This window comes from Taudactylus pleione, unplaced genomic scaffold (genome assembly GCF_031769625.1).
Source record: "Taudactylus pleione unplaced genomic scaffold, aTauple2 ptg000191l, whole genome shotgun sequence".
NCBI classification, from domain to species: domain Eukaryota; kingdom Metazoa; phylum Chordata; class Amphibia; order Anura; family Myobatrachidae; genus Taudactylus; species Taudactylus pleione.
In genome coordinates, this window is record NW_028284593.1 from 4,195,254 (window position 1) to 4,222,587 (window position 27,334).

At 46.3% G+C, this 27,334-nt stretch overlaps 1 protein-coding gene across 4 annotated transcripts; it reads left to right on the forward strand.

Annotated features, from left to right (window-relative positions):
• Positions 1-514: 514 nt before the first annotated feature.
• On the forward strand, positions 515-19,564 carry LOC148519318 (serine/threonine-protein phosphatase PGAM5, mitochondrial-like). Of its 4 annotated transcripts, none has more exons than XM_088476720.1 (6): positions 515-789; positions 4,399-4,577; positions 5,197-5,322; positions 9,451-9,539; positions 10,361-10,494; positions 18,912-19,564. In XM_088476720.1, the coding sequence occupies exons 1-6, from the start codon at positions 635-637 to the stop codon at positions 19,060-19,062; spliced, it is 834 nt and encodes a 277-aa protein (XP_088332846.1). In that variant the 5' UTR covers positions 515-634; the 3' UTR covers positions 19,063-19,564. The 4 variants fall into 4 exon arrangements, with proteins under 4 accessions (XP_088332846.1, XP_088332847.1, XP_088332850.1 ...); XM_088476721.1 differs by having other exon boundaries at positions 10,364-10,494; XM_088476724.1 differs by having other exon boundaries at positions 667-754.
• Positions 19,565-27,334: the final 7,770 nt, after the last annotated feature.

Below are 27,334 nucleotides of genomic sequence, written 5' to 3' on the forward strand. Positions count from 1 at the left end.
ATTCCCTTTAATAAATGGGCCCCTATGTCTCTTTGATAAATGGGGTCCTAAGTCAATAGAATACAAAAGAACAGGATTCAATTTATAATTAATTTTCCTTTTGTAGTGATGGTTCTAATGCACAGGTTCTCAAACTCGGTCCTCAGGACCCCAAACAGTGCATGTTTTGCAGGTCTCCTCACAGAATCACAAGTGAAATAATTATCTCCACCTGTTGCTCTTTTAAAATGTGTCAGTGAGTAATAAGTACACCTGTGCACCTGCTTGGTGACCTGGAAAACGTGACCTGTGTGGGGTCCTGAGGACCGAGTTTGAGAACCCCTGTTTTAATGTTTTAAATATCATCAGTTGATCAAGTATAATAAGAACAATCCTAATTTAGATTATTCACATTTTCTTATTGAATATCTGTTTTCAACTATTTAATGTACGTTTCAGACCTGGCAGATAGCACAAAGCCCAGGCTTGAATTAGCAGTGGAGCAGAAGAACTACACTTCCCACAATGCCTGTGCAGCCGGCGGCGGCCGTAGGCGGAGCAGTAATCAGCACAGCACAGCGCGATCTCCGGATCTCTCTGTTGTGTTTGGTTTTGGTATCAGTTTCCTGCTCTATTCATTCCAGCAGGATTCAGGATGTATCTGCGGAGGGCTCTGCTCGTCGGAGGGTCGGCTGCCGCCACGGCTGCCCTTGTTGCTGCTGTAGCGATTGGGAAAAGTGGAGGAGATTCAAGTTCAGACACCCTGACATTGCCGGTAACCACCGGGCGCTGGGAGCGCAACTGGGATCGGTGAGGTTGCCTGTGCGCATGCGCGGCTGTAGTGCAGGATGTGGTGTGTGCAATGCATGTAGGCATTGCTGCTGCTGGTTTACGCTCTGTTACCATCGTGATGCGGCCGTTCTGCGGTGCGCTCTGTGTTACTTCAGTGTAAGAACCGGCATCAGATTATAGCTACTGCTGTCAGGCAGGAGGAGACGATTTAATCTCATACATTGGGCAGGAAGCATACCTGACTTTCCCAGCACATCTTGTATTGAAGTAATAAGCCACCTGCTCTCCTTCAGGACAAAGCTGATATTCTACATTTAGGTCCAAGCCAGGTTGCATCAGAAAATAGACGTAGAAATGACAAAATATTTAGGTGCAATTGCAGTGTGCTTGCATATGTTTCTGGTTTGAAATACCTGCCCAACCCTATCGAGATAAGATTATATACAAAAACAAATCTTTTCCTTTTGTTTAATCATGTAGTTAGAATATAATAAAACCATGGGCAGCCTGAAGTTTAAGGAATTTCTGAATATTTAATTCTTTTAGTGGTGATTGAATAATTAACTTTAAATTATGATATGTTTATGTTGACCTCCATCATGTCAACATGAGAATGTTGACATGGTCATAATGTCGCCATTGACATGTTGACATTCATATTGAAGACCGTGATGAAATATCAACATGTTAGGATATCATCATATATCTCTGGTGGCACAGCTGAGACTTATTTTCTCCTTACGGCTGCAGCGGCTTCCAGGTATCAGTGGTCATGTTAACGTGACTTCCAAGGCAGAACTGTATTCCGGTAATTCTCCACTAAACCCTCCCCCCCTTCCTTAGCTTAACTGTGAATGTCGACACTGTGCCTGTCTACATAATAACTGTCAACATTATGAGGGCAATCCAAATAGCTGTGATTCCGCTTGCGGTACAAGTAAGTGCAGCTGTGTCGCACTTACGAGATTGCCGTTTCGCAGACACTTGTTCCCAGCCCCATAGCCCCATCCTATGAATGTCAATCTTGTGATTGTCAACCTTTTGGATACATCCCCTGTCATATACATAGATCGGCCATAACATTAAACATATTAGGCAGCAAGTGAACAGTCAGTTCTTGAAGTTGATGTATTGGAAGCAGGGAAAATGGGCAAGTATCAGGATCTGAGCGACTTTGACAAGGACAAACTTGTGATGGCTAGACGATTGGGTCAGAGCATCTCCAAAATGACAGGTCTTGTGGGGTGTTCTCAGTGTGCAGTGGTTAGTGCATACCAAAAGTGGTCCAAGGAAAGACAACCGTGAACCTTCGACTGGGTCATGGGCGCTCAAGGCTCTTTGATGCTCGTGGGAGTGAAGGCTAGTCCTTCTGGTCCTGTCCTACAAAAGAGCCTCTAGAAGTAATTGCTGAAAAAGTTAATGCTGGCTATGTTAGAAAGGTGTCGGATCATACAGTGCATTGCAGCTTGCTGCGTATGGGGCTGTGTAGCTACAGCGTTCAGAGTGACCCCTGTCCTCCTCAAAAGCGCATACAATGGGCATGTGAGTATCAGAACTGGATCATGGAGCAATTGAGGAAGATGGCCAGGTCTGATGAATCGCGTTTTCTTTTACATCATGTGGACGGCCTGTCGTGTAGCTGGGGAAAAGATGGCACCAAGATTTACTACGGGAAGAAGGCAAGCCGGGCGTAGGCAGTGTGATGCTCTTGACCATGGTCTGCTTGGAAATCTTGGGTCCTGCCATTCATGTGGATGTTACTTTGACATATACCACTTACCTAAACATTGTTACAGACTAAGTCCCCCCCCCCAATTGTGTAATTGCAGTCGCACAAGAAAAACTGTTTCCTCTTAGAAAAGAGAGAAATTGTAAACCCTCATATTCTATATCATAAGGATCAAATAATATAATTGAGGGGTGCTACCACAGACATCTATATAATACTCAAGCACATAAGAAAAAGAATGAAATGTCATAAGTGGTGCACTAGTTATTATTTGCTAATGCATTATTATCATTGTGAATTACCATTTCAAAATATTTCCATAAATAAATAAAGAAAAATGTGTCATTTAAATATCTTTTTAGTGATATGATATGATTCACCTTAATTGTCTCAGCATATTGTTAATACTACTCCCTGAGAAATTATCACTACTGGATATAAAAAGATCTATATATACTGTGATAAACTGTATAAATATATCTATTGTAAGTCAACCCATGGTCTGCTAGATAAGCAGAAACCTAGAAGACTATATAGGGTCTTTAATATCTGATCTCACAAACAGATAGAGATCTTTAAGTTTGTATTAATTTCTATACAGTTGCATAAACACACTAATTACTTAGCTGAATTTTGATAATACCAAACAGGTGTGAATATAAATATTATATCGGCTTTTTTCAGAGACGTAATAGAGACAGACACATGTGCCGCAATCAGTTTTTAATCACTATTTTCTTTTTCTTTGTGATACATCTATATATTTTTAACCAATTTTCGCTTGTCTTTTTTGTATATTGAGTATTAACTTTATAATAATAAACGTTACGTTTTAATAACTAGTGCACCACTTATGACATTTCATTCTTTTTCTTATGTGCTTGAGTAAGTCCCCCCCCCCATTCTGGCAATTGTATTCCTTGATGGCAGCGACCTCTTTCAGCAGGAAAATGCTCAGTGCATTGTTTATGCATTGTTCAGGAATGGTTTGAGGAACATGACAAAGAGTACAAGGTGTTGACTTGGCCTCCATATTCCCCAGATCTCAATCCAATTGAGCATCTGTGGTATGTGCTGGAAAACAAGTCAGAGCCATGGTGGCCCCACCTCGCAACTTACAGGACTTATGCTGGGTACACAGTTGCCGATGCGTACCCAGTCGATATGTCGGCCTGACACATTATACCAGGTTACACATTGAGCGATGTATTGAACGATCTTTCATATTATCCTTCATTACCTGCAACGGCGCCGCATGCAACATTGTCTGGATACCCATTCTGCATGACTAACCGGGCGATATCGCATGCGACCGTTGGAAGTGCGCAGATAGTCCGTACACACTATGCGATTGGCATGATCTGTCGTTCCAATCCGCCTCGGAACGCTAGATCGTTCAATAGATCGCATAATGTGTACCCAGCTTTAAACGATCTGCTGCTAACGCCTTGGTGCCAGATACAGCCCAGTGACTAGGGTGTTCTTTTTAAGCGTAAACATATTGCCTGTCAAATGTGCACAATTGTTCTAAGCATAACTGGTTATAAAATGTAGGCTGTTAAAGTACTGACTGACTTATCCCTAAAGAAAGTGTCACTGTCACATTTATGTAATAATGCATTGGAAATGATTACTCATCTTATAGTTACCCTGAGGAAAATGTGGGATACATGGAAACCTAGCTAATAGCATTCATCCATCCAAATTGTTTTGTTATCCAACAAAAGCATCCTCTTACAAACTTCTAATACAAACATCCAAGTTCTCCAACATAGGGAAAAAAATTAAGGCACAACAATGCTATTTAAGTAGGAGTGTCAACGTTTTTATTAAGTATTTATGTATAGTATTATAACCTATTTTAATGTATTGTGTATTTTTATACTTTTGTGTTGTAGAAGGGAACCAATGTCTTTGGTAAACTTACGCAAGATCAATGGTGAGATTGGAGAAGAGGAGTTAAACCTGCACTTAAATAAGCACAAGGCTAAAGCCACTCGGCACATCTTTCTCATCCGACATTCACAATACAAATTGGATGGAAAGACTGATGCAGAAAGGGTTCTCACTAACCTTGGTGTGTATCTTATGAATGTTATTAAGCCTTAAACCAAGCATTTAATATGTAAATACTGTACTTTCCAGGACATGATTCTGGGTATATGCAAGAATGAACCCAACATATATGGAATGGTCACTTACAGATGGCCTGGGAGACAATCCTTTTATGCAGCTAATTCTAGTCCATAATTAAGTGTATAATAATGATTGCTGTTTTGGGGGGTATATTAATATTTTAATTAGAGAGCCTGTAACTAATTTGCATTAAAATGTTTCCCCTGTTAATCAAATACATACTATGAAGGTAACCATGGACTAAATTAGGGATGACACTGATTATTTTCATTTATTTTATACATATGGAATGTGGAATCGTTTGGAATAATATAGAGCTTTGATGGTGGGGAGTCAGATATGGTGTTACACATAACATTGGCCTGGCAAAAAACATCCATACTTGGCACACTACACTGGATGTAATGATGAAATCACAAACATTGTATACACACAAAAAAAACAACAAAATTTTCTCTTATAACATCCATACTGTTAGAAGGCAGTAGATGCAGGTTAGTAAGGACCACAGGAATGGGTTGCCAAGTCTAAGTGAAATTGTGTCCTCTTCTGTTCTGAAGGTCGTGAGCAGGCAGAGCTAACTGGGCAACGTCTTGCAAGTCTAGGACTGAAATACACTCAAATCGTTCATTCGTCTATGACCAGAGCCAGAGAGACAACGGATATAATCAGCAAATACCTATCGGGTGAGGACGTGGTACAGGGACTGTAAGCTTGAGACTGATGCTGACTACACTCCTAACTGCCACCTTCTGTAGATCACTAAAGTAAATGTCTGTGACCCTTGCTTGTATAACACATCATCATAATATGTGACATTGTAATGTGCATTATACCTATTATTGTTTAGTCACCAGGAGAAAGAAAGTGAAGGGCCATTAAGATCTAAAAAGGGTGTGATAACAAGGTTATAACGATATTGCCTTTCGAAGTGCCTCTTTTTAGGCAGTGCTGTATCTACTCTTAATAAGGGTGTTACTTTTGCATATCTCTCATTAATGTGCAGCAGCTGGGATTTATGTAGGGGTATGCAATGCTGTGACACTCCGGACACGCCAGCATTTCTGTGACATTGAGGACTGTAGGTATTACAGCAAAGGATCTGATGGCAAAGACTGTATTAACAGTGGTGATAGATTTGACACATGGAATGAAGGTGCATTATGTTATTGTGGAGGAATCCACCTCATCCCAGGGTACAGTAGAAGAATGAGGAGGTAAGAGATATTTTGTGTATGTAAGCTTGTTGCACATGTCGTAACTGCATATAGAGCTGATCTTGCAGCGATTGAGAAGTTGCAGCCTGTTATTTCTCTGGGATGCGGTTAAAATGCAGACTGAGGGGATCCGGTGGTCAGAATGCCGGCACTGGAATCCCGACACCTGTCAGAATCCTGGCACCAGCATCCCGACTGCTTGAATCCCAAAGGTAAATCGCTGGGTTAGGGGGAGGGTTAGGCACTAGGGGGAGGGTTAGGAACTAAGGGGGAGTGTTAGGTCTAGGGTGCAGGGAGGGGGAGGTTAGGGAGGGATGGTATGGGTAGCGTGAGGGTCAGGATACTGACCGACAAAGTGTCTGTATTCTGACTGCCAGAATTCCGAACGCCGGCATTGCGTACGGATCCCTATTTCTCTTCGTATAGTGCATGTTACATTGTTTCTTTTCTGCAGCAGAATTTTTTTTTTTTCCTTTTTCTTTTTTTGCGGACATTGCAATATGGGGTATAAGGTATCCATCCAGGGCTCTGGCACTTTAACAAACAAGATTCTTAACAATGATCCCCCCTTCTCTATATCTCTATCCTGTAGGGAACTCAATGGCAAAGCCTTCAGACAATTTGTCTCCATGCCACTGAATCAGCCTACCCAGTAGTGATTGCAATGGGAACATTTTTGCTTCTCTTGTGGTTTAGTAATACAGTTCCACTTTAGATTCCTGGTTGTGGGGCATTATGGAATCGGGGATATACCATAGTGCCAGGCTTTGTGAAAAGTAAACCATTTTGATCCTCAAGACGCTCAACACTTGTTTTCAGGTGTACATGCTCTAAAAGGAATTGTTGAGATTTGTCGTCATCAGTGTAGAACGGCAATGGTTAGGATGTGTATATCCATGTTCCAGTCTGGGTTGGTCACTGATGCCTTCTCAGATATGTGGTAAGGTGTTGACATTCTTAGTTTCCAGCTCTGCAGTTTTAGCCAACAACAGATTATTGAGAGTTCACAAAGATTATGACTGTCCGATAAAATATATATATATATATATATATTATACCACATTTGCTTGAGGTGTGTTATCAAGAGATAGGGATACTGGAGTCCCCTGGTTGGATTATCTGATATCAGAATTTCATTCTGTTTCTATCCCAGAGGTTTGTTTTTTGTGGGTCTGCTGTCCATCATTTGACAGCAGAGATTGTTTCCTACAGAGGGCAATATACATTGATACCTTACACAGACTAGTAAGGTATTTATTTTCTTTTGGGTAGACTAGAGTTTGACCTGTATGAAAGTTCCTGGAGAAAATGTTGTTTGAAGCCATGAAGTTTGCACGATCTCATTCAAGGGCATTCCCAATGGAACTTATTATGAAGTGGAATATTCACAAGTCGCAAATATCACTGTCTCAATTAACATGTCAATTGTTCCTCTGTTGGTTGAGGGATGAAGCCATCAACTATGCCATCCTTTTGCCATTTGAGAGTGGACAATTGTGACAATGAAAGCTAGCCTCTTGGGCTCAGGGCCTATTGCTCTTCATTGTCGGTTTCAGGGTGTGTGCGTCCCAGTAGAAGCTTCTAGTAAATGTTCCAGAATTTAGGCCGATTGTAGAATTTCTACCTGATTTACCTGCTTCGTTCAGTGGGAATGCTTTCTCAAGAAGTGAAAAGAGAGAGAATCCAGGTGCTGTTTGTCAGTATTTATCTTCAGATGAAGAGTGATCCTTTCATTCTTTGGCTGTGGATAGGGCATTACAAATCTTTCTAGAGGAAATGAAACGCTAGGAAGACTTGTGATCTTTTGGTTCTATATGATGTCTATAAAAGAGGCTGGCCTGCCTCCAAACAAACCATTGCAAGATCAATCGCTTCTCTGATTACACACATTTACATTGGAACAAGGAACCTTGGCCCTCATTCAGAGCCGTACGCTCTGAGCAGAGCGCACGCTCTGAATGAGGGCCGCCCACCATGAAAATGGAGCGTCCTCCTGGACGCTTGTATAGCTGTGGGTCACCACCCACAGGCTATACGAGCGTGCAGTTTGATGGGCGCGATGGTCTTGACCATCGCGACCATCGAAACTGCGTACAAAAGCCTGTGGTTGAGTTTTTCAACCACAAGGCTCGGAGTGATTTTGGCTCTATCAGAGCCAAAATCACTCCCACTGACATCACTAGTGATGTCAGTGGGCCGGCTTCTGACGGGAGGCGTTCCCGTGGGAACGCCCCCATCAGGGAGGCACGCCCCCGGCACGCCCACCAAAGGGGGCGTGCTGTCAGTCAATATCGACAGCACGCCCCCTTTGAAGAGACACTACGAGCGAAGGAAAATCCTTCGCTCGTCGCGTCTGGCGCATGCGCACGACGGAGCTCCCTCCGTCGTGCGCATGCTCAGTGCAGAACATCGACCCACTTGCGAGCGGACAGCCGCTCGCGAGTGGGTCTGAATCAGGCCCCTTGTTCCATACAGTGTGATGGTCCATTTTACCAGACAACTAAGCGCCTTATGGGCATTACGAAATGGATTTTGTTTGAGCAAATGTTCCTCGATGCATACATTCATTATATACAAGTTCAATGTTTTTCAGTCGAAGGATGCCAGTTTATAAGCGTATCCATCTAAAAAGGACAGCTTTGAAATGTATAGGTCTATGGGTTGGTCCCTTGTGTGTCAAGCACAATGACCGTGAGGTGACAACAAAATTAAGGCCGGGTCACTCCGGCTAATCGGCAGAGCAGGAGGAGGAGAGTGTGCTTTTTCGCTCTCCTCCAAGCTCCAGGATGTACTCTGGCTAATCAGCAGAGCAAGGGGAGGAGAGTGTGCTCACAGCCTGCTCCATTGGATACTGCATAGCCTTATTATAACAAAGTTTCAACTGCAACCTGGCTTCCTGCAGAAACAGAGAAGCCAGGAGCAGGCAGGTGCAGCAGTGCAGACTTCTCGGCATCATGATTTCTGTCACAGAAAGGAGCAAGTAGCAGGCAGCCGCAGACTTGGTTAGATGGGAGATTAAAGCTGTGTACACACCTGAAAGATATATCAGCAGAGGATGGTTGTTCATACACACTAAACAACCATCACAGCCATCTGGCTGGGGGCCCACTGGCCAGGGGTCTCATTGCGCCCCCTTCCCGGCAGTATGTGCAGCAAGTGTATGGGTGGTCATCTTACCGCCCGTACACACCGCACGATGTACAGATATATCTGCCATCGGTTGTGCTGCTCTAGCATCCTGCTCATGCACAGAAGAACGCACGAGCCATGGGGGGTGCTGAGGGGGATCTGATTGGATACCTCTCAGAGCACTCTTTTGATAGAAGTCCATAGGCTTCTATAGGGTAACCCTGTAAGGAGATGGCGTTACCCACTGCAACCAAGCTCTGGAGTGCATCGCATTCCGAGGCTTCGTGCATATGTGAAATTTGGTCAAACCCGCCTTGCTGCATCCCACCTAGAATCTTTAACATGTTGTCACGTATGTACATGTTCAATGTGTCACGGCAATAAAAATTGAAAACCACTGGTCTAAATAAATGGTTACCATCTAAACGGATTTTGATATCTCAAAACTATTGTACTCACCCTCTGCAGGTGTAAAGAAATCTAGTTCTGACTTGCTTCGTGAAGGAGCTCCCATTCGACCAGATCCCCCTGTCTGTCACTGGAAGCCGGATGTGGAGGTGAGATATATTCACCAGTCATGACCTATAAGCCAGGGCTCGACAAATTTTTGTAAAATCTAAGAGCCATCTTAAAAGTTTAGGAGCCAGACCATCGTCCATTACCAAAATATATGAAAGCTTCTATAGACCACCACACATGCCCTTTCAGTGCCCCTCAACCTCCCCATATGCCATCAAATCATCACACATACCTCTAATGGTCATCAGATTCTGTAACATGCCCATACCAGCCCCTGTAATAGTGCCCCAGTAGTAAGGCCCCTGTAAAATTTCCCCCAGTAGTAATGCCCCTTGTAAAAGTGCCCCCAGTAGTAAGGCTCCTGTAATAGTGCCCCTGTAAAATTGCCCCTTGTAAAAGTGCCCCCAGTAGTAAGCCCCCCTTGTAAAAATGCCCCCAGTAGTAAGCCCCCTGTAATGGTGCCGCAGGAACACACAAGAAAACAAAAAAACAGAATACTTACCTTAAGCCCTGATCCTGCGTCCACTGCCGTCCGCCGCTCCCCGTAACTATGGGAGAGACGTCATAGTGCCCGTGGGGGTAGCCGGACGCCGGAGCTCAGGAGTGAGCTCCGGCTGCCGCTGCGGGGAGTCGGACGCCCACTGGTAAAATCTCAGTGGGCGTCTGGCAAATGGAGCCTCCCTGTGGCGGCGGGGGGCACCCTTGTATAACTTTGTTGCCAGGACTGAAATCTTAGTCGCCATGGCAACCTGGCGACCGGGATTTGTCGAGCCCTGATATAAGCTGACTAAAACTGACCTGCCATGCTTATTATTCATTTACAGTTTATATAGTTGTTGATCATGAAACCTGTCTCCAGCAGTACTATGAGGACGGGGCTCGCATCGAGGCTGCATTCAGGAATTTCATTCACCGTGCAGATCCTAAACAAGAAGAGGACAGTTATGAGATAATAATCTGCCATGCCAATGTTATACGCTACATTGTGTGCAGGTAACACATTGCAATTTGTCATCACATAAACAACATAATCCTGTGTTTTTTTTTGTTGTTGTTTTTTTTTTTTAAAGAAAGCAATGGTATATTAAAGAAAAACAAGAAACCGCCAAAGGTTCCGGAAGTGAACCTATATGAGCTAAATGGCTGCTCAGTGGTTGCAAGCCTAAAGAGAATACCGTGGCATTAACAGAATGTGATTAATGGCCTAAATAGGTCGTGGACATAACGAATTGTTCAAATGGATAGTGATTATCACATAAATGGTATTGTGATGTTATAAATCGGCAGGTAGATGCACATAGATCGGATGATTGATTTACCCAGGATGATGTTCATGCATCCATCATCATCATTATGCTTGGTGAGACCCAACCATTTATTTGACATACATTGTATCTGTCAGACACCAGAATATGGGCCTAATTTAAAGGTGCATGAAATGTCAATGTTTGCGCAATTAAGCGATTATTTGCTACTGCCGCACATGCGCAAAAGGTTCTGAGAAACCGCAATGGCGCATTCAATCCCCTGAGTGTATGCAGATTCCACTGTTGCGTACGGAGCTGCTGACCCGGCGAGGCAAAACCATGGGCGTTCCTGGGTGGTGACTGGGAGGTGGCCTGAAGTGTGCACAAAAATAAGGGTCGTCCCATGAGCATGTTATGGCAGTGTCACAAGCGTGCCAGTGAGCACTGCTGCGTTCCAAAACGCAGAACCGAGGCCATGTTTAGCCGGAGCTGAGAAGGAGACACTGCGCCAACCATAAGGTTATGCAAGTGGCGATGGTGTACCAGTGGTAGAGTGTTTGGAACTACCTGTGGATTTGCATTACCCACAGGCATTGAAAGTGGTCACCTCAGAGTTTGCTCTGTCTGGCGCACACGAATACACAGGTGGAAGGCTGAAACTAGCATTTGCATATTACTACCGCTGTGACTCCGCAAAAAATCGCAGCTGAGGCAGCATTATCGTCCAGCTCTGAATCAGGCCCATAATCTGGTGTGTGACAGATACAGTGTATTTTAAATAAATGGATGGGTCTCTCCATGGCAGCAGTCTCCTGCATTCAGTCTCCAGCCGAGCCACTACAGCGACAGCTTGCTGTGGCTATACAGCACCTACAGAGACACGCCAGACCTTACTCCAGCCAAACAGGCAGTGGTTTACTGCCTTGGAGTTCAAACATAGTCGTATCACCCACGGCTTGCTGGGTTCCATACAGTGAACACTGAGCAAATAGGAGTAGCCGGACGCAGTTACTCAGTTTATTATACTCTGATCGTAACCAACACGCCCCATAAACAATAATCTGGATCCGGCTTACATATATACTTATTGCCGACGGGATTGTGGCACTCTCTTACCTGCTTGATTGACATGAGACTTGTTTGCCTTCCCTTCTTAAGGATATAACCAGATGCTTGATCTAACCAGGATGATTTTCAAGCATCCGTAATCATCATGCTTGGTGAGACCCATCTGTCACACACCAGATTGTGTGTTACAAGACTACATAGCTTACTGATGTTTATCAAACCTGCTGATTTATAACTGTACAATACCATTTATGTGGTAATCATTATCCATGTCAAAATGTATTTGTCCATGGTGTTTGTATTATTCGGACCTATTTAGGCCATTAATTACATTGTTACATACCACAGTATTCTATCTATCTTTCTTTCTACTTCAGGGTCCATAGGGTATTCACAAGATACCTTGGGGGTATAGGGGATGACGTCAGGCATCGGGCACCATAGAGTTAAGTTTTCAGTCCTCCCAGGATGCACTAGGGTCCCCCTCCTATACCCCGCCCCCGAGCCAAGGCACCTCAGTTTAGTTTGGTGCCCGGCCGGAGTCGGGTGCACCTGTTGGAGTGGGGGCTAAGAAGAGCCCCTGAAGTTTTCTTCAAGCAGCTGTGGCTGCACATCTGGAAGTACAGCATGGACAGTCAGTCCTGACGTCTATGCTGTCTTCCCTACACCCCCGCCGGTACTGATCCGGGAATGCTGGTAGACATCTGGGGTCACAGCTAGCGGTGACCCCAGATGTTTAGGACCATGGCCGGAATCAAGGGGGACAAAGGTAAGCAGAGGGGTCCCGCGATGGGTCCCCGCTGAAACACATGGTCCATAGTCCCCAGGCAGGGGGCTCCCTGGGGACTGGCTGCAGCGTGGAGCCAGGTTCTAACCTGCGCTTCCACTACCCCCCTGGGACAGCAGGACCGCGGCAGGGCAGTAGAGCTGCGGCGTCCGAGGGGTTAAATGCATGCCGGTGGAGCGCGCCTTCCCTGTCTCACAGCCGGCGCCTCCCCCGCTGCACACAGCCCTCTCTGCACACGCTGACTGGTCCTGTGTCACCGCTCCGCCCCCAGGCCGGCCTCCTCTCTGCTCCTCGGTGGCCATCTTTGCAAGAAGCATGGTGAGCGCTGCTGGACGCTGAAGAACGGTGGCATCGTGGTCTGGGTCCCCCTGCATACCTCTCCTCTGTTTCATAAGGTCTGTGTATGCAGCGCTGTGTCCTACCAGGCTCTGAGTCTGTGTAGTTGAGGATCAGCGCTGATAATGCAGGAATTGATTTCTTTGCATTGTATGTGACCTATGCTAGCGTCTGCTGCCTGTACTTTCATTTTCTATCTGTCAGCATTTAACTGTCCCTGTTCTTTCTGCTAAAGCCCTTGCGGTGCGGTGCTTGCAGGGTGGTCTCACACTATACTAACGAGTATCAGTGAGAGGGGTCACATACTTACCATTATGTCTGAAAGTGATTTTCCTCTCCAGCTGTTATGTACTACATGCAAGGTACCTATAGCGGAGGGGGACGGCAGTGCGGAAGGACTATGTCGACGGTGTTATTCGTTGACGCGACCGATTACGGTCACAGCTCCGGTACAGGAGCCACCCTGGGCTTGTTTTGCCAAACCGCTTACAACCCTCGTGGGCCAGTTAGCTCCGCAGCCTGCCCTCACTCAGATGGGTTTGTCCCAGCAGTCAGTGGTGTCGTCACCCATGCAGGGTTTCCCAAGACAATTGATGGTACCCCACAGTCTCCCTATTTCCCCCCCTCAGGTCTCTCATGAGCCTGCGTGGGTTAATTCGTTAACAAGCTCTGTACAGAAGTTGTCAGAAGTGTTACAAGGGGAGTCTGTGATGCGGCCTCACAAGCGGCCGGTGGCATCTCTGTCTGCTCCTTATGAGGATGACGACGGGACGTCCGATGATGGGGAGATTCTGGATCTTTCTGACCAGGAAACTTACCGCCCTAAAGAGTCGGACGCTAAGTCTAAGGTGTATATACCTGGCCTTATTCGTGCAGTCCGTACTGCTTTAGTTATTGAGGATGAGGAGCCTCCAGTATCAAAGTCCAAATACGCCTTTTTCAAAGATGTTAAAGGAGATACCACAGTGTTACCTCTTTCGGGGCAATTAGTTGACCACCTAGAGGAAGCGTGGAAACAGCCAGGCAAACGATATCAGCCTCAAAGGTGTTTAGCAGTGGCGTATCCGTTTGCGGACAATTATTTTGCAAAGTGGGAATCCCCTCCTCAGGTGGATTCTCATGTGACACGCCTTGTCCGTAGTGCCACATTACCCATGCCATCCATGTCCTCCCTTAAGGATGCTACGGACCGCAAGGTGGAGATCTGCCTGAAGTCCGTCTATTCCCTTGCGGGAGGGGCTGCGCAGCCGGCTATGGCCATTTGCTGGGTTGCCCGAGCTATGGAGCGCTGGGCTGATACGTTGGAGGCGTCCTTCGATTCCGACTGTTTGGCTGAGCAGACGGAGTTGATCGGCAATCTCCGGGATTCGGCCAATTATATCAACGAAGCGGCCTTGGATGTTAGTACCCTGGCGTCTCGAATTTCTTCGGCAGCTGTGGCTGCTCGTCGCACCTTGTGGTTGCGATCCTGGAAGGCGGACGCTGATTCCAAAAAGGGTTTGGAGGCGTTGCCTTTTAACGGAGAAGTTCTCTTCGGTCCGGACCTGGACAAAATTGTAGCCACGCTGGCGGCAGCTAAATCGGCATGTCTCCCGTCGGCTGCTGTTCCTTCTCGTTCAGGTACTCCGTCCTTTCGGTCTTATAGGGCCCAGGGTAGGCCTAAGACACAGTCCTTTCCCCGACAGGCTGGCCCCAAGAAATCGGCCAAGCCCCGGAAGCAGGCCTGGAGTACCAGACGTCCGGCCCCTAAGCCAGATGACAAGTCTGCGGCCTGATGGTCCGGGCCTCCCTTTGGGGGATCCCAAAGTGGGAGGCCGGCTGCTGCAGTTCGCCCGGTGTTGGTCGGTCACCACGACAGACACTTGGGTTCTCGAGGTGGTCTGACACGGGTATTCCCTCTCCTTCCGGCACAGACCTCCGGCTCGATTCTTCACCACAGGTCTACCATCAGACCGGAACAAAGCCACGGAGCTGCGGAAAGTGTTGCACACTAGGCTCCAGGCTGGAGTTATAGTGCCTGTTCCATTCTCCCAGAAGGGCCAGGGTTTCTATTCCAATCTCTTTTTGGTGCAGAAACCCAATGGGTCGTTTCGTCCGATTCTCAACCTCAAGGCTCTCAACAAATCTTTGCGGGTGCCAAAGTTTCGGATGGAGACCCTACGGTCCATCATTCTGGCGCTGGAACCTGGGGACTACATGGTGTCATTGGACATACAGGACGCTTACCTGCATGTCCCTATTATTTTGCGCCATCAGCGGTTCCTCAGGTTTGCAATCCGCAGCGACCACTTTCAGTTCTGGGCGTTACCTTTTGGCCTGGCGACAGCACCACGTGTTTTCACCAAGGTGATGGCGGTCATGGCGGCTTCCCTGCGGCTGCAGGGGGTCCGTATGTTGCCGTACTTGGACGACCTTCTGTTAGTGGCAGGATCTCCGGAGCTCCTTCTGCGCCACTTGGACCTGACCATTGCGCTACTGCAACGGCACGGCTGGTTAATAAACTGGCAGAAGTCCACCCTGGTCCCGTCTCAGCGGATTCTGCACCTCGGAGCCTTATTGGACTCGGGACAGCAAAGGATCTTTGTGACGGGGGAAAAGATCTCTGCCTTACAGTCGAGGGTGCGCAGTTGTCTGCAGAGCCGCCGGGTGTGTCTACACTCGGCGATGAGGTTACTGGGCTCCATGGTGTCGGTATTCGACATGGTGGAATATGCCCAGTTTCACTCCAGACCTCTGCAGCACCTGATCCTGCCCAAGTGGAATGGACTGCCTCAGTCTCTAAAATCCCATACGATAGTGCTCACTCCGGAGGTTCGCCTGTCCCTGGCCTGGTGGTTGCAGGTGACCCATCTCAACAAGGGTCGTCCGTTCTGGGTGGCGAATTGGGTCCTGTTGACGAAGGACGCCAGTCTTCGGGGCTGGTGAGCAGTTTCGGGTCCACACTTGTTCCAAGGCAGGTGGACTCCGGCAGAAGCAGCTTCCCATAAACATCTTGGAACTCCGAGCGGTGTTCAACGCTCTCCAGCAGGCACGTCGAGTTCTCCAAGGTCACCCAGGGCAGGTCCAGTCGGACAACACTACCACTGTGGCCTACATAAACCGGCAAGGACGAACCCGAAGTCGGGCGGCTCTCGTAGAGGTGTCTCGGATCCTGGTATGGGCGGAGCGCAATCTTCCGGCCATATCAGCTGTCTTCATCCCGGGAGTGCTAAACTGGGAGGCGGACTTTCTCAGTCGCCAGGACATTCATCCGGGAGAATGGTCCCTGCACCCGGACGTTTTTCAACTGCTGGTGGGCAGGTGGGGTCTTCCAGAGATCGACCTCATGGCGTCTCGACACAACAACAAGTTGCGGGAGTACGGCATCTCTGGTGGATGCTCTGTCAGTCCAGTGGACGTTCCGGTTTGCTTATCTCTTTCCGCCGGTTTCCCTTCTTCCACGGGTAATCCGGAAATTCAAACAGGAAGGAGGGACGCTCCTGTTGATAGCGCCCGCGTGGCCCAGACGGCACTGTTTCTCAGACCTTCAGGGTCTGTCCGTGGACAGTCCTCTGCGGTTGCCGCTACGTCCGGACCTTCTGTCACAGGGTCCTTGTCTTCACCCGGACCTGACTCGGCTGTCTTTGACGGCGTGGCTGTTGAGACGGCCATGTTAAGGTCCAGGGGGTTTTCCAGCTCTGTAGTGCGTACCATGCTCAGAGCTCGGAAACCGTCTTCCGCGAGAATATACCATCGCGTGTGGCATACGTTCTTCCAGTGGTGTCGGCCGAGAGGTTATGCACCGCAGGAGTTTCGTCTGTCTCGGGTTCTCGCCTTCCTGCAAGCGGGATTAGACCATGGGCTTCGCCTTGCTTCTTTGAAGGTGCAGGTTTCGGCCCTGTCTGGTTCCATCGTAGGATTGCTACAATCCCGGATGTGCGCACCTTTATGCAAGGTGTTCTACGCATTCAGCCACCCTTTGTTCCACCTGTGGCGCCTTGGGATTTGGCTGTGGTCCTGAGGGCTCTCCAGGGACCGCCGTTTGAACCACTGGGCTCAGTGGATCTTAAATGGCTAACAGCTAAGACTGTTTTCCTTCTGGCCATAGCTTCGGCCAGACGTGTTTCTGATTTAGGGGCTCTTTCTTGTAGACCCCTTTTCTTGATTTTTCATGGGAACAGGGCAGTGCTACGCACTCGTCCTGAATCTCTTCCCAAAGTTGTTTCCCAGTTTCATGTTAACGAGGAAATAGTAGTTCCGGCCTTTAACTCACCTGGCCTTTCAGTGGGTGAGGCCACTTTGGATGTTGTGCGGGCCTTAAGGACTTATGTTGACCGCACTTCTTCGTTTAGGAAGTCGGACGCCTTGTTTGTCCTCCATGGCTTCCGTAAAAAGGGTTGGCCTGCTTCAAAGCAAACTTTGGCAGCCTGGATCCGTATGGCTATTTCTGAAGCTTATCTTCAAGAAGGTCTGCCAGTTCCTCATTCTGTGAAGGCTCATTCCACTAGGTCTGTGGGTCCTTCGTGGGCAGCTCGACGTGGTGCCTCTGCAGTCCAGATCTGCAAGGCTGCTACGTGGTCCTCTGTCCATACCTTCGTGAGGTATTACAGGTTTGACACCTTCGCCTCTCGGGATGCTTCCTTCGGGCGGCGGATTCTCCTTTCAGCACAGGAGCGTCCCCACCCTTAAAGGATACTGCTTTGGGACATCCCCAAGGTATCCTGTGGATACCCTATGGACCCTGAAGTAGAAAATATGAGATGGTAAGACCTTACCTTTGTTATCTCTATTTCTACGAAGTCCATAGGGTTCCACAGGACTCCCGCCCTGTCGCACCTGTGCTGCAGATGAGCTTTACTCTGGTCACCGGTTTTTCCGTCTCCCTCTGGTGAGAATGTGATTCTTGTGTGTGTGTCCAGATCTTTTTTCTCTCTCTTCCTTCTCCTCCTCCGGCCTATGGCTTGGTAACTAACTGAGGTGCCTTGGCTTGGGGGCGGGGTATAGGAGGGGGACCCTAGTGCATCCTGGGAGGACTGAAAACTTAACTCTATGGTGCCCGATGCCTGACGTCATCACCTATACCCCCAAGGTATCCTGTGGAACCCTATGGACTTCGTAGAAATAGAGATAACAAAGGTAAGTTCTTACCATATCTATCTATCTATCTATCTATCTATCTATCTATCTATCTATCTATGTGAAGCATTATATGCTTTCATCCATTGGTTTTATATTGCATGTTTTTGTTATATGTATTTTTTATATTGATTAATTTAAATTTTGTTATTATTTTAGCATGTCTGCAGCAAAACAAACTAATATATCTAATTACTATATGTTTTTTATTTTGTATGAATGCAGAGCTGTTCTATATTTCTTTTTTATTTATTTACTTATTAAAGAGCAATTTATTAAAATTGCTGATTATCTGCGATTTTGCCTGTAGGATTTAAGGTGACAAATTTATACAAAACCCGGCATGTTGTGCTGGAATATATGTCAGACAGCAATTCCACATATCGAAGTCCTAGAGAATTGTGTACCCAGTGTTGTAAGATGGGGTTACCAGCTTAACATAACATCTTCTGAGACACTCGAACCAGCATCTTCCTGATCACTCCTTTAAAGATGTTTTGCAAAGACTGGAGAGACCCATTCCAACTTACACATATTTCATTTATTTGTAATTAAATTTGAAACCGTGAAGTAAGGCTAGCGTGAGCAGACAGGGATTGCTTGTAGCAGCATTGAATAACAGGGATAATAGTATTGTGCAGCTTGGCTTCATTTCTTTCTAGATTCATCAAGCAGAATATTGAGGTTTGGACAAGTGATGGTGATTTTATCTCAATTTGTTGGTAATATTTTGATAAAATCTTCTTACAAAAGTGTCCTGGATATTTCACAACTGCTTCACGAAAGAGTTGGAAAAGGATTTGAATTTGTTGCAGTTTGTGTCATATATTTTCTTTTTTTTTTTTCTTTTTGCACAGAGCACTACAGCTCCCCCCTGAAGCCTGGCTCCGTATGTCACTCAACAATGGAAGCATCACCTACATGGTTATCCGCCCCAGTGGTAACGTCAGCTTGAGGATGCTTGGTGACTCTGGCTTTATGCCACCTGAAAAAATCAGCCGGACTTGAGTGTTGGTGGCTTGTTGCCACTAGCAGCTTCTTCACTGCCTGCCCTGAAGATACCTGGATGAGATCTAATGCTGCATTTACTGTAACCAGCACCCCACTCTCTCTGTGCCTTCTCCTGGGATTGACACATTTGATCAAGACATGGATATTCATTTTAAGAAGGAAAAAAATGCAACATTGTATAGAATTTTTGAGCTATTCTGCAAGTGCAGGGTAGCAACCTGTCTGCCTAAGCAGACATAAGATGCTAACCACTATGGGCAATAAGACCGCTTTCTAATATATTAGAGGAGAGAAGGAATGGGGTTACCTGGCTGCTGCATTTCTTCATCAGTACTTGTAAAACAATAAGTGAAGTACAGGATGTATCAACAGGTCATGAATGTCCCAATTATTTTTAAGGTAATCTGCATGTCTGTGTGTTCTCTATTGTTTTTATGGCAGAATATTTTTGCACGGCACTGGTGTGCATTCAAGTGTAGAATTAAAAAATAAAAAATCATGTTTGTAGTGGAGTTAAGATATTAAATATTTTTCCTGTTCCCTAGGTTATTAGAATAGAATTCATTATAGGAGGTGAACTTCATACCAGTTTAACCGTATCATTCAGCTAATTTTTAAAATGTCTTTTCATTGTGTCTGCTCCTAGGTAACATATTTAGGAGATTGCATACACTATAATTTTACATGCAGCTCATGAAGTTCTGATATGATTGAAGACACCAGTTTTAATTTTTGCTTATATAGAGAACGCATGCTCTACGTTCATATGTTAGAGACAGTGCCTGGTTTATAGTTTTGACATAAAGGGATACCATGGGATAATGTGGTTGGAGAGATCCAGGCACCAAACAGTTAAAGCTTTCAGCTCCCAGGATGCACTGGGTCCTCCTCCATATATAACCCACCCCTAGCCACAGGCCTTCAGTTGTTTGGTGCGGCAGAATCAAGATGCACCTTTTTGTAACGGGACTGCTCGTGCAGTCCTTAGCTTTTATTTTAGTTTTGATTCCTCGTTTATGGGGAATCGCATGCGGCAGTCCTTGCTTCTGGTGTCAGACTCATCAGAAGCCGCTGCAGTCAAGGCCCGGGATTATCCGCGTCCTCACTGGACCACCGGGGCCTTATTGTCTGATAGCAGGGATCGGCAGCAGATGCAATCTGCTGGCATGAGGCCAGCATACCCGGCTGGTTGATGCAGCTTAGAGGGAGGCAGGCTGGCGCTCCCCCGGCAGCTCCTCCCCCGACGCAGTCCTTCAATAAGGTTTTGCGCGTCTGGGTTGCTCCGTCTACCGTCTACGTGTATATGAGACGCTCACAGCCCGCTATCGGTGAGTTACTGTTTGACCCAAACCCTCCTGAGACAGTCTCCATGTATACCTCTCCCCTGGTTAAGGTATACATTGCTCTATATCCTACCATGCCTCGTGTTTGTGTAGTTGATTTAGAGTATATTGCGATTAGATTGCGATTATTTACATATGCATTGTATGTGACTGTTTGCTAGCTGCTGTATTGATACTGTCCTTTATTTCTGACTATCAGTTATAGCTATCACTGTGTTTTCTCTCCATCCCTCTGGGGTGGGGGCTTTTTCCTCTGGGTACTTCACATTCACACTGAATTTGTGAAGTCTGTCACATTGCATTTGTATTATTTCCTTTAGTTTGAAAAAATGTCAAGAGATAAAGGTAAACAGGACGCAGAGGCTCCTGTGCTGATCTCATGTAAATCCTTTATGACAAGCTTGTCCTCACAGGTAATGAAACAATCTGTGGATCGCATGGCTGCTCCCACAATGCCTTCTTGTATGGGGTGTTCACAGCATGCTATGTTTATACCTCCTATGCATCCTTGTTGGGGGAATGTTTACTACCACTCTAGTCAGAGTATGGGACCGTCAAATGTTGAAAACAAGGTGGTTATTTCTAAAGCGCCTAAACGCAGACTATCTGCTCAGTTTATGGATTAACGCATCACCAGAGGAATCAGATGATGTGCAGGGTTATTCTCCAGAGTCTAGCTCGGGAGAGGAGGACCTTCCATCCACAGCGGATGTTCCTTCTTTGGTGAAGGCGGTTAAATCAGTCCTAGATATTCAGGATGATGAACCAGCCCCTAATAAGAAGGGTCCATTATTTACTCACCACTGAAAGGGGGTCAAAACGGAGTTTCCTATATCTGAGCAGCTCAGTGAGCTTACCGAGGAGGCATGGGGTAATCTGGATAAATGGTTTTATGTCAATAAAAGCTTAACATTGTATCCTTTCCCAGCTTCTGCATGTACTACCGTGTTTCCCCGATAATAAGACACTGGTCCAAAAAACACACTAGGGCTTATTTTCGGGGTAGGGCTTATTTTATTTAACATTGACAGCAATTTCAATGTGCCTCTCTCCCCCCCTGTTGTTGAATGCAGCCTGTGCCTCTCCAGCCCCCCCCCTGTTGTTGAATACATCCTGTGCGTCTCCAGCCCACCCCCCGGTGTTGAATTCAGCCTGTCCCTCTCCCTGTTGAACGCAGCCATTTCCCCAACTTACCTTTACAACAAGAAGTCCACCTTCAGAGTCGCGCCTTTCTCCACGGTCCTTGGCTCCTCCGATGTCCACCTTCAGAGGCGCGCTGTGACGTCATGACGTCACGCGCGCTGACTCCAAAACAAGTTTTATTGAAAGCTTGTTTTGCAGTCTGAGTACGTTACTGTAAGCTGGTGGAGGAGCGGCCTGAGCGGGCCGGGCAGCCTCCTACAGCTCTTTCATTTACCGTAGTACCGGATTTCATGCGGGGGGCGGAGCTGGGTGCATATTAGTGTAGTGCAGGGACCGGGAAAAATGTAGATTTTATTAGGTCTTACTTTCGGGGTAGGGCTTATTTTGGGCCATTCATCAATAGTAAGGATAGGGCTTATTTTCGGGGTAGGTCTAATTATCGGGGAAACACGGTAAGTGGGAGGTTCCTCCTCCTGTGGATGCTCATGTATTGAACTTGGTTTAAAATGCTACATTGCCCATTTCATCGGCATCCTCTCTGAAGGACTCTACAGACAGAAAGATTGAAGCATGTCTTAAGACAATATTTTCAGCTTCTGGCTCAGTTAACCGTCCAGCTATGGCTGGAGCCTGGGTAGCTAGAGCTGTTGAAGAATGGACAGGGGCATTGGAAGATTCTCTACCAGAGACTACCAGAGAACAGATGATGTATATCTCCCATATACAGGAAGCAGCTTTCTATTTGGGAAGAGCTGCAGTGGATGCTGGAATTTTAGCTTCCAAACCATCAGTAGTAGCACGCAGGGCCATTTGGTTAAGATCCTGGAAGGTTGATACAGGATCAAAGAAAGCTCTGGAAAGTTTACCTTTCCAGGGAAGGATACTTTTTGGAGCAGAGACAGACTAGATAGTTTCTACTCTGGCAGCTTTAAAATCAGCAGGGTTGCCATAGATTCCTACAGTAAAACCTAAGACGTATCCTACTTCTTCAATTTGCGGATTATTGGCGTCAAACAACAGATGCCTGAGTTCGAGAAGTGGTCTCTCAGGGTTATGCCCTCACTTTCAGGAGGCATCCTCCCTAGAAGTTTTTTTGCACAGATCCCCCATCAGATACGGTCAAGGCTTTGGCCCTTCAGGGGGGGGGGGGGTAATAATCCCAATCCCTGTGTCGCAACAGGGAAGGGGTTATTATTCCAGTCTGTTCTTGGTTCAGATACCAAAATGGGGATTTTCACCCTATCCTGAACCTCAAAACCCTCAACAGGTTTATCCATATTCCCAAGTTTCGTATGGAAACTCTTTCCGGTCAATTATTTTGGCAATGGAGCCTGGGGATTTTATGCTTTCCCTGGACATTTAGGATGCGTATCTACATGTTCCCATTACGTCATCCTACCAAAGATTTGTATGGTTTGCTATCCTGCAGCAACATTACCAATTTTAGGCACTGCCATTTGGTCTATCGACAGCCCCTCTGTTCTTTACCAAAATTATGGCGTTCATGACGGCTTACCTAAGGCATCAGGGTATCAGAATACTTCCATTTCTGGACGACCTACTGATATTGGCACAGACTCCAGTTGTTTTGCAACACCATCTTCAATTGACAATAACCTGTCTACAAAGGCAAGGCTGGATCATCAATTGGAAAAAAATCACCTCTTCTTCCAACACAGAAGATGGTACATCTGGGGAGCATTTCTGGATTCTCAGGTACAAAGGGTGTTTCTGCCAGAGGACAAGATTATATCCCTAACCTTGTGGATACGCAAGCTGTTACGCAAGTGAAGGGTATCCATTCCATCAGCAATGCAGGTCCTGGGCTCAATGATATCCACCTTCGATGTGGTGGGGTATGCTCAGTTCCATTCCAGGCCTCTGCAAAGATTGATGATCTCCAGATGGAACGGACAGTATCAGCTAATAAGGTCCTAGAGGATCCTTCTCACGCCGGAGGTCTGCCTCTCCCTCCTGTGGTGGCTGAAAAAGAACCATCTGAAAAAAGGACACCCATTCTGGATTCCAAATTTGGTGCTTTTCACCACGGACGCCAGCCTTCGCAGATGAACGGCAGTGACCGGTCATTGCACCTTTCAGGGAAGATGGACAAATCAGGAAAGTAACCTGCCAATAAATATTCTGGAACTGCAAGCAGTATACAGAGCACTGATCATGGCACAGGATCTGCTCCAGGGCAGGCTGGTCCAGGTCCAGTCCGACAACTATCTCAATTATCAAGGAGGCACGCAAAGTCTTGCAGCAATGAAGGAAGTGACAAGAATTCTGATTTGGGCAGAACGTCATCTTCCAGCCATCTCGGCAATATTCATACCGGGATTTCTAAATTGGGAAGCAGACTTCCTAAGTTGTCAGGACATACACGCCGGAGAGTGGGCTCTCCATCTGGGAGTGTTTCAACTCCTGGTAAACAGTTGGGGTCTACCAGAAGTAGATCTCATGGCGTCATGTCACAACCACAAGGTCCCCGGGTATGGGTCCGGGTCCAGAGACCCATCAGCAGCCTTCTGATGGGTCTTACTGGATGCACTGGCAGTAAGATGGGACTTCAAGTTGGCGTATCTCTTTCCCCAGATTTCCCTCCTCCCAAGAGTTCTCAGGAATTCAAGCAGAAAGGCAGAACAGTAATACTGGTGACTCCGTCTTGGCCCAGACGTCATTGGTTCACAACATACAGAATCTGTCCATAGACAGTCCTTATCCTCTACCTCTGCGGCAGGATCTGCTAATGCAGGGTCCCTGCCGACATCTGGACTTACCTCGTTTGGCCTTGACGCCGTGGCTCTTGAATCTTCCATCTTAAGAGCCAAAGGTTTTTCCAGCTCTGTCATTCAAACGATGCTTAGGGCACGAAAGCCTTCCTCTGCTCGCACCTATTACACAGTTTGGAATTCCTTTGGTCAGTGGTGTTTCCGTAGGAAGTATGACCCTAAAGTGTTTAGGGTTTCTCGGGTTCTGGCTTTTCTCCAGGCTGGATTAGAATTTGGTCTCCGCCTGGCTACTTTGAGAGTACAGGTTTCTGCACTCTGTCTGGTTCCAAAGAAAGATTGCTTCTTTGCCAGATATTAGAATTTTTTTCAGGGAGTTCTGCGAGTTCAGCCTCCCTTTGTCCCACCGGTTGCACCATGGGATCTGTCTTTGGTTCTTAAGGGACTATAGGTTTCCCCATTTGAACCTCTGGACTCTGTAGACTTTGACAGTGCTCTCTTATCGCTCCCTATTTTTGATTTTTCACCAGGATAGAGCTGTTATTTGTACAAGGGAGGGTTACCTTCCTAAGGTAGTGTCCCGTTTTCATGTGAATTAAAAAATTGTACCGTAGTTCCAGCTCTTCAGGCTCCAGACCTTTCTGTAGGTGAAGCCTTCCTGATGTAGTTCGTGCTCTCCGTATCGATGTGGAGCGTACAAACTGTTAGAAAATCAGATGCTTTTTTTTTGTATTATATGGTTTTACAAACGAGGATGGCCAGCTAACACGCAGACCCTGGCTCGATGGGTACGTATGACTATCTCTCAGGTGTACACACAGGCTGATAACCCTGTCCCAAGCACGGTGACAGCACATTCTACTCGGTCTGTGGGGGCATCGTGGGCATTATGTCGTGGTGCCTCTGCTGAACAATTGTGCAAGGCAGCCACGTGGTCTTCTGTCCACACCTTTTCTTAGGTTTTATGCCTTTGATACTTTTGCCTCTCAGGAGGCTTCCTTTCTGCTGAGGAGCGTCCCCCACCCTAGGGGAACTGCTTTAGGACATCCCCATGGTATCCCTGTGGATCCCTATGGACCTTGAAGAAGAAAATTAGAGTTCTGGTAGACTTACCTTGATAACTGTTTTATCTTCGAGGTCCACAGGGTCCCCACCCTGACGCACCTGGCTTCATTGGGTTATTTTTTCTTTCGGTCACGGATTCCTTTATCTTGTCTGAGAGTGTTTCTGGTGTACGATTGTTCTGCCTTCTCCTGCCTTAGGCTTGGTTACATAACTGAAGGCCTGTGGCTAGGGGTGGGGTATATATGGAGCAGGACCCAGTGCATCCTGGGAGCTGAAAGCTTTAACTGTTTGGTGCCTGGATCTCTCTAACCACGTTACCCATGTGGATCCTATGGACCTCGAAGAAAGTTATCAAGGTAAGTCTACCATAACTCTAATTTTTACAGCCAATACTAGAACTTGTTTTACTGCACATATGTAATAAAACAAAAGCAAGTTTTACCCAGTTCTACATGCTAATTCTGGTGGTCACACTATAACAGAGAGGAACGCAGTATGGGATCTTTTTGTAGTAATGCAATACCAGCCCATTCACCCAAAATTCCCTAGCAGAATTACAAAATACACATGCCCAACGATCCCGAAGACAAACCAACCCCTATGCTGACTAGCACTAGTGCTCATCGTGGCATACATGGAGTTAAGTCACTAGAAATGGATATATTCTTTTTAAGGAAATATAGCTATGGTGCCATCAACTAGTATTCCCTTATAATTTGCCGATGTTATGAGCCTTTACCTTACACTACCATAGTTTCTCAGTGTCTCCCACTCTGTGCCGAAGGTTATCAGTGACATTGCCCTGTGTTTGATCTGGTAAATCCAGAAACACATGCCATTATGTTGTAATGTGCAAATGAATGAATATTTATATTGGGTACTTTAATTTTACTTAAACATCCTCTCCAGTGTGGCCCTCCAAGGGTTCTTGTGCAGATTTTATTTACATCCTTGTATGCCAGCCCATTCACGCTTGAGCATGTCAGTAAAGCAATCTGTGTGTACATAGCTCTACCCCTCCTCCTGGGTGCTGACCAATGTAGCTGCTAAGGTCAGGTTCTGCTGGTTGGCAGGAAAATATATTCTTCTGCCCTGTGGTCCAGAATATGGGATTTTAGCAGCAGCAGTAGTAGCCTGTGTGAGATTAGAGAGCTCCTGTGGCAATTCAGCATTCCAGGACAATGCTGGAGTGGTCCAGAGCTGGGAATTGGGCAGCTGCATGTGACAGAGATTAGGCAGAGCTCATAAGGTTTTTCTGACACAAGTGTCATGTTTTTGTTTTGAGTACTTCCTGTACATAGCCCTCTCCATCCCAGCCTACTGTGGCCAACAAACTATGGGGCTGTGAGTTCATTTGGCATTCCTGTAGTGTGAACTTGTGTAATATTCGATGATAAACCCACAGTCACATAAGCATGACACACTTTTTGTGTAGCATACAAAGCAATGACCATGGTCAAGACTGCGCACGCACACACATGGGAAAACATGCTTTTAGGCTTGGGCCTGGAGCCTCAAAATACAAAAGCATTGAGTATCCCTGTTCTAATTTATGTTAAGTGACATTTTTTATAAATTGTATTTGTGTACAGTATGCGTATATTAGCTCCTGTTTCATTCTATCGAACACACATTATACGTAAGCTGCTGGTAGCTCCTACCACTAAGATGCCTGGACATTTTAAAGGTAAGTTTTGTTGGATTAGCTATGCAAGTGGCCAGGCTGTCAGTCATAACAGGCATAATAATGGGTAAAAAAAAAAGGCACTTTTCTACTAGAAACAAGCACATACCACCCTCCACATATTACATAATATACTTTTATATACTTAGGGCTATAGAAGATGCACTGAAACGTCAACATTTATAATATTCTAGCTTATCCCCTTGCAGGGGCCAGGGGCTGCAATTCATGGCTGACTTGTTTTTTAAACTTATTTTATTGTTCTTATTTACTAGTCACCATTAATGTGATAACTACAGTGGTTC